General features: G+C 55.9%; 1 protein-coding gene across 2 annotated transcripts in view; it reads left to right on the forward strand.

Annotated features, from left to right (window-relative positions):
• Window positions 1-10,708, forward strand: part of KATNIP (katanin interacting protein) — a 221,421-nt gene extending 210,713 nt beyond the window's left edge. For both annotated transcript variants that reach the window (XM_012464613.2, XM_012464614.3), the window contains 8 exons: window positions 95-252; window positions 1,830-1,894; window positions 3,548-3,658; window positions 5,337-5,476; window positions 7,284-7,385; window positions 7,963-8,123; window positions 8,238-8,326; window positions 8,934-10,708. In XM_012464613.2, the coding sequence (XP_012320036.2) occupies window positions 95-252; window positions 1,830-1,894; window positions 3,548-3,658; window positions 5,337-5,476; window positions 7,284-7,385; window positions 7,963-8,123; window positions 8,238-8,326; window positions 8,934-8,992 (885 nt within the window). In that variant the 3' untranslated portion in view covers window positions 8,993-10,708. The remainder of the gene's footprint in view (window positions 1-94; window positions 253-1,829; window positions 1,895-3,547; window positions 3,659-5,336; window positions 5,477-7,283; window positions 7,386-7,962; window positions 8,124-8,237; window positions 8,327-8,933) is intronic.
• Window positions 10,709-11,512: the final 804 nt, after the last annotated feature.

Here is an 11,512-nt window from a genome sequence, read left to right on the forward strand (position 1 = left end):
AGCACAGCTGCCGGCAGCTCCGGTCATGTCAGCACCGCTACTGTCCCCACGTCACCTGCCTCCCTTCAGTCATGTTATTTCTTTTGTTTGCCAGGCCAAGATTGTCCATGTCTCCCTGGACGGCCTGTGCATCTCCCCGCCAGAGGGCTTTCTCATCCGGAAGGGGCCAGGCAACTGCCACTTTGATTTTGCTCAAGAAATCCTCTTCGTGGACTACCTACAGGCTCGGCTGCCGCCCCAGCCATCCAGGAGGTGAGGGGGACGTGGGCGCCACGCACAGCCCCTCCCAGCCCCTGGGCCCGCCTGCTTTGCAAGTTGCTCTGATGTATATACTAAAAGGGTTTTGAAACGATGATCAAACGCATTGCTTTTCAACCTAGTCATTTTCTAAAGCTCAGCCAAGCCTCACCGGAAGCCTGTGGAATGAACTTGCCTTGTCTGGGGACATTTGGGTTTTTCACAGTCTGGAGTGCTGAAGATTTTAAATGCTTCATTGCGCTTCCTGCTGGGAAAAGAGGCTACAGCCTGCCTCCATTCCAGAAATACCTGCTGCCCAGTTTGGGGAAGGGCCTTCCTTCTCTTGTTTCTATGTTCCTGATTTAGAAAGCTTCAAAGAGAAAAATAGAGCTTAATATTTCATGGATTCACTGGGATTTCTTGGCCCCAATCTCAGCCGCATTAAGTTCATAACGATTTGTAAATGCCACGTTAAGTTTACTCATTTAAACCCCCTGATGTCCAAACGCCAGAGGCCAAGCTCTTGAAACAAAATGAGTTTCCCTGCACTGTAGCGGGCTTGGCTGGTTGGGCCGGTCGCTGTGAACAGTCCCTTAATTGTAACATTGCCCTTGAAATGGAAGAGAACCGGGCTAGGGCTGGAGTGCACTCACACTGGACCCGGGAGGGGGGCCCCGCGGGGAGGACCGTGGAGGAGAGAACCCTTCCGAAGGACCTGTTGTGTGAATGCTTTGATGTGTCCTCTGGGGAATCCTTCCCACCACCCTTTGACCTAGCCAGGATGATGCCCATTTTACAGATGTGGGAACTGAGGCCCTGGCTGGTGGGGTGGACTCAGGCACTGAAGATCATGAGGCCACAGCCATCAGGGCTCTGCCCGCCTTCCAGCCTCCTCTCGCTTCCCTCTCCCCATCCTGCCCCAGACTCCAGCCCTCTGGCTGCTTTCTCGGGCAAACACCAGCAGCCTAGTGTCTTCCCACCTCGGGCCTTTGCTCTGCTGCTCCTCTGTGTGGAAGGCTCTGCTCTGACACTTCCTAAGGCTGCCTCTTCCTGGAGGCCTTCCCAGAGCACTCCCTGAGGCAGCCTGCCCCACCCAGTCCCTCAGCCCCGTCACCCTGTCCTGGCTCTCAGCACAGCGTGGACCCTCCTTGTGTATAAAAGCATAGAGGGGGTGGTTAAGAAAAGGGGCAGTGGTACCAGACAACCTCGCGTTCCAGCCTGGTTCTGCCACCTGCCAGCTGCATGGCCTTGAGCAAGTGACTTCACTTCTCTGTGTTCCAGTTTCCTCATCCACTTCCCAAGGATCTAAAAATACCCACCTCCTAGGGTTGTGTTGAGGAATAAAGGGAGTCCATTTTAGGAAAGCCCTGAGCCCCGTGCCTCCCTGGCACAGCATCCTGCTGGCATTGGCAATGACTATCATCTAGAGCGGGAACTCCACGCACGCAGGGGCCTCATCTGTCTTTTCCCTGCTGCAGCCTGGGGAACGCTAAACTGCCACGTTTCTTCAAAGCCTGTTGCCTGGGGAGTAACCGGCTGGTGATTCTGGGCCGTCGTGAGCTTCTTCATGGTGCTGTTTTGTGCTTTTTCAGGCTGGACACAAAAAGCCTGGAGTACCCGAGCATGGACTACGAGGCGCCGCTGATGCCCTGTGGCTGTATCCTTCTCCTCCCGCCCCACCAGCTCATCCTGGGCCCCGAGGCGGCCCAGCCAGGGTTTCAGGCGGCCATAGCCGAGGCAGCTGGAACTCCACGCAGGGAAACCAAGACAGAGGATGGGAGGACCCCTGGGTCCTCAGGGCCACTGGGAGCTGCTGGGACTGGGGCAGCCAAGCTAGTTCCAGATCCCACTCCTGGCAGCTGAGGCTGGAGGGGTCAGCACCCAGGACTGCAGCTGAGAGGGGCTAGAGAAGCTGACACTGACCCCAGCGGCTGGACTGGGGAGGGGGTGTCCTGGAACCAGCCAGGGAGGAGGTGAAGATAGAAATAGCTTAGCAATACAGGCACAGTGGCTCACACCTGTAATGTCAGTGCTTTATGAGACCAAGGGAGGAGGGTCACTTGAGACCAGGAGTTTGAGACTAGCCTGGGCAACATAATGAGACCCCATATCTTAAAACAAATAAATTAGCTGGTGGCACATGCCCATAGTCTGAGCTACTTGGAGGCTGAGATGGGAGGACCCCTTGAGCCCAGGAATTCAAGGCTGCAGTGAGCTCTGATTGCAGCACTGCACTCCAGCCTGGGCAGCAGAGCCCAGCACTGTGGTACCACTAGCATCCCCATTCACAGCTAGGAAAACAGGCACAGAGAGGCTCAGTAATTTGCCCAAGGCTACATAGGTGGGAAGGGGTAGGGCCTGGGGAGTGAGCCCAGGCAGCCTGGCTCTAAGGCCTGCTCTCTAGCCGGCCAGTTCTGGAAGCACTACCTCCAGCTACGCCATCATCTGGGAGCCGCCCTGCCCCTTTTCAGGCCTCCCACCCAGTCTGCTCCTGAGGTTCGGGGAGCAAGCGGGGCACAGGGCTGAGGAGGGGCTTGATGCCCAGGCCTGCATGTGGGACTTCATCAGCAATGGCGGTCTCCCTATCCCTGGTGCTGTGAGGTTCATGTGTCCCCTTCGTAGCCTCCTGTCTACTTGAAAGGGACGGAAGAGGGAGCAGATAGTCTATTCTTGTCATTTCACAACCAGGGAAACTGGGGCGCTTCGTTCAATACCATACAATGAGTTTGTGACACAGATGTTTCCCCAGCCTGCCTGCTCCCTGGAGAGCACCTTCTCCTCCCATCCTGTCTCCTGAGACCTGTGGGAAGAAGGCTTTGAATTCCTAACACACACACAGACGCATGCACACATGTGCACACATGCATGCATACATGCACACACACGAACACTCATGTGCACACTCACACGCACATGCATACATACACACATGTACACATGCACACATGAACACTCAAATGTGCACACACGCATGTACACAGTGCACACATGCACATGCACACACGAACACTCACTTGCACATACATGCAGCACACACGAATGCACATGCATGCATACACAGGCACACACATGAACACACATGCATATGCACACACGAATGCACACACACACATGCAAGTACACATACATGCACACACGTGCAGTTTAAGAAAATGTGATGCCAGCTATGTTTCGACAGGCTCTAATCTCAATAAGAGAAAAATGTTTTTCTCTATTTCATCAATATAAACCCAAAACAATTCCTCTTTACCTTATTTTACTTTGTTCTGCCAAAAAAGCAAGCCTTGTTTTCCTTAATAAAGTGTCCCAGTCATTTTCCAGTTTCAGCTTCTCACCAGCTGGGGCGACCCGTATTACATTGGCCTCACCGGCCTAGAGCTGTATGACGAGCGGGGAGAAAAAATCCCCTTGTCGGAAAACAGTATCCTTTCTAGGACAGGAGCGGGCTCCACCCAGACTGAAGGGGGCGCGGGAGGGTCGGAAACAGAGCAGAAACCTTCCATGCAGAGGGAAATGGCCCTCTAGGAAGCAGAGCCCAGGCTTTGCTGATAGTCAGATGCTGACCCTTGGGGGCGGGCAGCAGAGAGCAGCTCCCGGCCCTGCCTGCTAAGACATCAGGAGCAGGAATTTCACAAACCAAAGAGTCCTGTGGTCCAGTGAATTGAGAGAGGCTGCCAACTACAGCCTCCCTCTCGGAGAACCACAGATATTTTGGAGTTCTAAAGGCTCTGACAAGGTCTGCAGGGAGAAGCCTGTTGCACTTTCAGCGCAGTGTGTCCTGAATGTCTTAAGTATGGAACCCTTTGCTCATGGTATGTCCATGCCAGAATTTGCAAACTGTTAGCCCAGTGCATTTTTAAATGAGTTGCTAATATTTTTAGGAATCAGGAGATTTCACATGAAAACCCTGATCTCCAGTTTCCCTTGAGAAGTTGGCAACACAGGCCCTTGATTGTGCATAGCGACAATGGTTGGACCTGGTTATCCACTGCCGTGGAGAACCCTCACTCCTCCCATTGTTATCTACCAGGCCCCGAAACATGCTGTGTGTACTCAGGGCTCACTCTGTGCTACCTCATTTGCCCTCACAACAATCTTTTGAGGTGATTGCTGCTATTATCCCCATTTTATAGATGAGGAGCCTGAGACACAGAGAGGTCGAGTAACTTGCCTAATGTCACACAGCCAGTAGTCTGTGTCCCGACACCGGCCATTGACCAAGCACTAAGCTATCCTGCCTCTTTGATGTAACCTGCCTGGCCCCTCTCAGATCTTGAGTCTGTGATCCCTGGCCCACCACAGTTAGGGAAATACCAGGCAGGTCAAAACCCAAAGCCTGCCTTGCATCTGTTTGGGGTCCCTGGGTTCCAGTCGGATCCCTTCCTGCCTTCCCCTGGTGCCACCACCCTCCTCAGCTGGGGTGAATGATTCTTGAAATTTTTGATCATGATTAGAGACTCCTTGCAGCTATAACGTTTCACTGATTTTTACCAAGAGGGCTCGCATCTGGTGCGCTGAGATCCTCGCATTCATTCCGGGAGCCGGAGGTTTTTATACCCATTTTGCAGATGGGAAAACAGGCCTAGGGTTGCCATGTGACTTGCCCAAGCTCTCACAGGCCAAAATGGCAGAGGCATAGCTAGAAGCTGGGTTCTGCAGATCACATTAGCTGGGTCCAGCTGCCCCGGGTCCTTCCACACTGGTCAGGGGGAGAGACTCGGCACGGTCCTCCCATGCCAGGGTAGAATCCAGCCACCGCCCCATTCCTTTCCCAGAGAAAACCTCCGCTGGGCTTGCCCTCCACCCTCCCAAGCAGCAGCAGTGTTTTACATCCCTACCTCCGGCAGTTCCCTGCAGAGCCTCTTTTTCAGCCGGCCTTCTGTGTGGTTTCCTTCTCTTTGTACTTGAAACTGACCACCCCTCCATACACACCTGCTCCCCTTGACCCCGGCACTCCCAGTTTCCCCGGGACATGTCCAATTCAGCTGTCACTGCTCCGGATGCCCAAAGCGTCACGCCGAGCCGCGCTGGCAGCCTGAGGGCAGCTGGCAGCTCTGAGCACACAGATTTGGGTTATGGCAACTTAGACACCTCCTCAGATATCGCCGCCTTCCCTGACAGCGTGAACTCCCTGGAGGGTGTGGGCGGGGACGTCCGCACCCCGGACAAGCTCATCGACCAAGTGAACGACACCAGTGATGGCAGGCACATGTGGCTGGCTCCCATCCTGCCGGGCCTGGTGGGTTCCCAGGGATTCTCTTTCCCGGGTCTCAGTGACACACCTTTCTTCCAGGTCAAGTTAATCTCGAACAAGCCAAGATGCGTGGGAGCTGTCGGAAAGGGTTAGGTCTTTGCTAACATGCCTGATGGGGTCAGCTCTTCCAGGCCAGCAATTCTTTCTCTTTTATGAGCGGACACCAGGGACGAAAGGGGCCTCATGGGAATCTGAAGCCAGGAGCCCAGCGCAGCTGCCTGAGGGCTTGGGTATCCTCAGTCCCACAGGCAGCTCTGTGGCTCTCTGCTCCGCCTGGCTGGCTTTGCAGTCACTGCCCTCTTCCTCTGCACCCAGCTCCCCGCACACTGACTGTTTCTGCTCCTCCCTACATCACCGGGTAGATGACCCCGACATGGCCATCCTACCCTCCTTCTGGCCCCAAATCAGCCTGGTCAGCTCTTCCGACCAACTGACTCAGTTCCCCAGATCTCATACCTTGCACTGGGCCCTGCTCAGCTTTTAGCACGGAGGCCTCATGGTGAGCGGACATGGTCATGGTGGAGAGGAAGGGGAGAGGCCACATGGTGTGGACGGGGTGGTCAGCTCCCTCTCAAGCCTCTCACCCTGGGACCAGATGCCTGGTAGGGATGGACAGTGGGTTCTCAGCACCCAGATGACCAGGGATGTGTCCCTTGTCCATGCCATGGGTCTGAGTGGGGGATTGGGGGCACATTTTTTTCTCAAAACACAGGAAGGTATAGCATCCGCAGTTCTATGCCTAAATCCAAAGGCCACTCTAAAATTAGACCCCCTATTGAGCATCCATCAGCTTCCCTGGCACCATTGCAGAGGGGGAGCACACAGCTCTGTCCTCCCTGAGATGCGGGCTACACACTGGCAGCCAGCAGGGATTTTCCGTTGTCTTGCACTGGAAGGCCTTTTGGGGTGAGGCGACTTCAGCTGTTGCTCTCGCGGCTGGACTCCAACATCTGTATCTACTTAAGCCTCACAGGCAACTGAGTTTGAGGACCCTCGCCCTGACCTTTATTGTTTCCATGGTCCAGCCAGGAAGCTGTCCCTACCGCAGCAGCCCCTCTCCCTCTTGGAACATTCTGAGGATGGTCACAAGCTGGGGACCAGGGCCTCGGGCAGGACTCAGCCTGCAGCCTGTGGCCAATGTGGAATGCTTATTTCTTGATTCTGTCTTGCAAGGGAGGGGCCCCCTAATATCTGAGAACCTTGGTTATGGGTGGGGAGAGGGAGGGCTGTTTGAGGCTGCCCCGTCCCGCTCTCCCTGCTGGATTCTTCCCCAATCTAGACATCACCCTCCTTCCTCCCCCAGCAGAGGTTCACAGACACACACTGGAAATTGCCCAGAGGCACCCTTCGCATTGCGTCTCAGTGATGGCTTGGGGAAAGGACAGACAGGGTCAGATGCCGATCAGGACGTCTGGTGCTCCACCCAAGTTGGGGACTGTCCCTTTAGCCCATGGGGCTCTAGACTGATTCTGGGCCTGACCTGAGGGGAGGCAGAGGATGGCAGAGAATGTTCCCAATTCTCCGCTGCCATTTAAATGAGGGCCCTGCCAGGCCCAAGAACACAGGCCCTCCAAGAGCCAGCTCAGCGGTTTGTTGCAAACGCAGCCACACGTGACCTGACTCAAGATGGGCCTTGAGGAGATGAAAGGGGGTGGAACTCCAGGCTGGCCCACGTGGCAGGCGCTGCCTCGGGCACTGCCGCTCGTCCCCAGCCCACGCCTGGCGCCCCCAGCCCAGCCGAGCACCTCTGTTTCCAAACATGCCTGTTTTAATTAGTTCTGCTCTCTGACAGGTGAACCGGGTTTATGTGATTTTCGATCTGCCTACCACCGTGTCAATGATCAAACTGTGGAATTACGCGAAAACACCCCATCGAGGGGTGAAGGAGTTTGGCGTAAGTACTTATTAGCTGGGTTTCTTGAGATAATTATGCTCGTTGGTAATTAGGCCGCCGGCAATTATCATTTGTCGCAGTTTGATTTACTTCTCTCTGTTGCAACCCTCAATGCAAATGCCTGGTCCTCAGATGCAGGCAGATTTACCATCCAGCCATGAATTCAGAACCTGGCAGTGATCTCAGTGTCACCCTGGGCAAACAGAAAGTGGCTTTTCTTTCATCTTTTCCTTTAGAATCCCACTGGTTTGGGGCAGTGACCCTGGGATGGGGAGAACAGGGACCCCGGGGACCAGAGACCCGAGTTTGCCTCGAGCTCTGCCGCTTGTGCTCATGGTATTAAAGCCCCTCGGGACTCAATTTCCTCATCTGCAATGTGAGCTGATAGCTCCTGCCTTTCCCAATGGTATGAAGCTCTGAAATCACAAGGCCGGCACAGCACACAGTAGGTGCTTGTTCGTGACAGCCCCATCTTCCCGAGGAGAAAGCCTTGGCTCAGAGCAGTAACATGCTTTGCCCAAGGTCAACATGGGAGGGAGGAGGGGGACCCATGAGCCCCGCCCCTGTGCCCATGCAGCTCCTGGTGGACGACCTGCTGGTGTATAACGGGATCCTGGCCATGGTGAACCACCTGGTCAGGGGCATCCTGCCCACGTGTGAGCCCACCGTGCCCTACCACACCATCCTCTTCACTGAGGACAGGGACATCTGCCACCAGGAGAGACACACTGCCATCAGGTATGGCCCCAGCCGGCCCCACGGCCTCCCCGCCAGCCCTAACAAACAAGGATGGATGGCTGGGACATGCGGCCAGGAGCCTGATCGAATCTTGTGCCTCCTTCCTCCCCACAGTAATCAGGCCGAGGATCAGGATGTCCAGATGATGAATGAAAACCAAATCATTGCCAACGCGAAACGGAAGCAGAGCGTTGTTGACCCAGGTCAGTGGCGTTTCTCTGCCTAGAGTGTCGTGCCTTGGGAGCTCGGTCTGAATACAGAAGGAGCTGGTGACCTCGCACCCCCATCCTCACCCCTGTCTGCCCCTAGACCCCTCTCCTCTGCCCGGGAGCCCACCCAGAGGCCTGGGGAGGGACTGAAGGGGACAGAGCCAGGGCAGCAACATGCTGCCAGCTTCTTGCAGGCAAATGTAACACAGCGTAGCTTCCTGTAAGCCAAGTGTCGTGGGCTCAGCGGGGGAAAGTAGTCAGGGACAGAGCACCATATTGAAGGGGTTTGCCCTGGGCCGTGGGAAACCAATAGAGGATGACCAAGGTGAGGGCTTCCCGGAGGAGGTGATGTTTGAGCTGGATCATAAAGGTTGTGAGGAGTGTGCCAGGCAGCCTGGGCAAAGGCCGAGAGGGGTGTTGTGGCTGAGCCAGCTCCAGGCGGAGGGAAGGGGCTAGGATGCCAGGTGCCCCAAGCACAGGGACTGTTCTCCAAGGGCCTTGAATGGCAACCCAGGCTGCTGGATTTCACTGGGGAGTGTGGGGCACCCCTCCAGGGTTTGAGACTTGGTAACTCTGGTCCCTCTGTGCCCTGTCGTGACAGCCTTACGCCCCAAAACCTGCATCAGCGAGAAGGAGACAGCGAGACGATGGCGGTGCTGACTGGCGAAAGAGGGAGAGCTCATCCTCCCGCTGGGGTGGGCTCCGTCACCAGCCCCACTCAGCGCCCGTGTCTCTCCCCCTCAGTCCCAGGATCTGGATCTCAGTGTTGAGGGGAGCCTGCTGGGGAGAGGGGACTCAGGAGGACAGCCCTGGATGCTAGCAGAGTGACAGATGGCAGGGCGCAGCGTGGCCGTGGGTAATCCCCTGCAGTTCCAGGTTGGCCTCAGGGAGCCCGGGACACCTGCTTTCATGCCTCTGCTGTGAGATTCAGCAAAGCAGGGCCCGTGACCACTCGGGCCTGGGCTGACAATGGGCCAGGCCTGTCCTGGGCCAGGAAAATGAGAGGAGCTGAGGAGGCTTCCCATCCAGCCTGAGAGGGCTCGGAGCATGGCTGAGCAGGGCAGTGGGGAGACCCCACCCCGCAGCTCCAGCAGGCAGGGCAGTGCCCAGGGATACCTGCCTTCAGAAGCCTGAGTGTCGGCGCCAGCACCCCCCCGGCCCCTGCACATCCCTGTCTCATTTGGGGACTGGTGGAGCTGGCTGAAAGGTTGGACTAGTTTCCTGGACTCGGGGGTCCACAAGACCCTGTCTCATTCTGTATAGCTCCCCGTCTCCTCTCATCGGGCCTGATAAGGGATTGGTGAGGCTGCACGTCCTGCAGAGGGAAGGAAGTCAACCGGGCCACCCGCCGTCCACCTGGCAAGAGCTGGGCCCACTCTGGCAGGCCAGGGCACTGTCTCTGTGCTGCTGCCAGGCCAGGAAGGGTGGGCAGGCCGGCTAGCAGGCTGGCAGCTCCAGACCCCAGAGGGCCAGAAGAACCCACCCCAGTGCCGTCTAGACGCAGGCGTAGGGTACGCCAAGGACACATCCCCATCTCCCCCACCCTTCAGCAAGCCCTCCCTACGCTCTCTGCCACATGTCCCTCCTGGTCTGATCGCAGCCGGGCTTACTGAGGTGGCTGCTTTCTGTCCATGCCCCTGTGCCCTTGGAGGCAGGCAGCGAGGTGCTCCTTGCCCAGGCCCCCACCCCTTCTCCCTTTTCAGCCACTTCCCAGCAAGTTGGAAATGTGCCTTGCACCCCCAGCCGAGTGCAGCCCAGAACGCATCTATTTCCATCGATGTAACAAGCTCGGATCAGGGACCTAATTGGTTTCCCAGTGGTGGGTAATTTCTCTTTCCAAATATTAATCCGTTGTTTTTCTGGCGCCCAGCCCGGCCCGCCGCAGTACTGTACTCGAGGTACGTTCCTATGCAACCGAGGGCCCCAGCAAATACTTCACGAGCTTAGCAGCCGAGCAGCTATGCAAATGCGCTTTTCATTTAGAGCACGGGGCTGTTGTGAAGATAAGAATTGTTTCTCCCGGGGAAAGATCCATCATTTCTCTGGCTTCCAAGCCCCTGGCACCTCTGCTCAGCTCCCAGATGTGAGGAGCACCTCCTGCCATGGGGGAGTCAGGCTGATCAAACCAGCTCTTGTGACCCAAAGCAGTGTCGCTGCATTAAAAGGAGTCCCAGCTGCTCCTTCCCAGCTGAGGCTTGGGTACAGGTCAGATTTGTCAGGGAGATGGCACTCACACGACCCAGAACCTCGGCTGATGTTTATAATAATCGTATGTACTGTGCAATTTAGGAGGGAAAAAAAAGCTGCATAGGCGTTAACTCTGAAATAAATTTCTATTTTTCTCCTCTTGCAAAATTAATAAAAGGTGTTTTTAAGACTATAGTCCGAGTCACCGGATCTGGGGTCAGACGGGGGAGTCCATGTTGCGCCCAGGAGCTGAGTGACACAGAGAAGCCCGCACTGAGCTGCCGATGGGGTCATGATCTCGCCCTGACTACTCAATGGATTCTCGTGCCGTATCAACAGACAATAGTAGCCCATCCATATACGGTGGTTATTACATGCCTGGCTCTGCCCTGTTTAATCTGCATAACACAACCCTTTGGGGTGGGCGCTATTATTATCCTCACTTTACAGATAAGGGAGCTGAGACACAGAGAGGTTGTGCACTTTCCCAGGACCCACAGCTTTGGAAGCTGTTAGTCAACGCAAAGATCCTGAGATGAACCCTGGAGAGTTGAGGGGGCAGGGGTGATAATCCTTGGGTCTTTGGCCCCGGGGTTTTCCTTCACCATGTGCGGATCCTGGAACAGCGGCCCCCAGACCCCCAATTCCTGGGCCTCCTCCCTGCCACTCCCTATGCCCCTGCTGCCTCCAGGGGTTAGTGTTGGCAGCTCATGGCTTCTGGATAAAGCAGCCCTTGAGTGGAAAGAGGGCTCAGTTGAGGGGGTTCATGCTGCAGTCCAGGCACCAGCAATAGCATTGGCAGCAGGTCGGAGAGTCCTTTAGAAACCCCACTTGGCTTCACTGTGTGGGTCAGAGGAGAGCATCCCCTCTGTCTAACCAGGAGTGGCCCAGCCCCAAGCATGGGGGGAAAACAGCAAGGGCTCCGGCTGGCCTGCTCCATGCCCATTGTTCCCTCTGAGTTCCTGCAAAGACGGAGGCCTGGCCGTGCCTAGC

This window comes from Aotus nancymaae, unplaced genomic scaffold (genome assembly GCF_030222135.1).
Source record: "Aotus nancymaae isolate 86718 unplaced genomic scaffold, 86718_ANA_hifiasm-v0.15.2.pri h1tg000049l, whole genome shotgun sequence".
Classification (NCBI taxonomy): Eukaryota; Metazoa; Chordata; class Mammalia; order Primates; family Aotidae; genus Aotus; species Aotus nancymaae.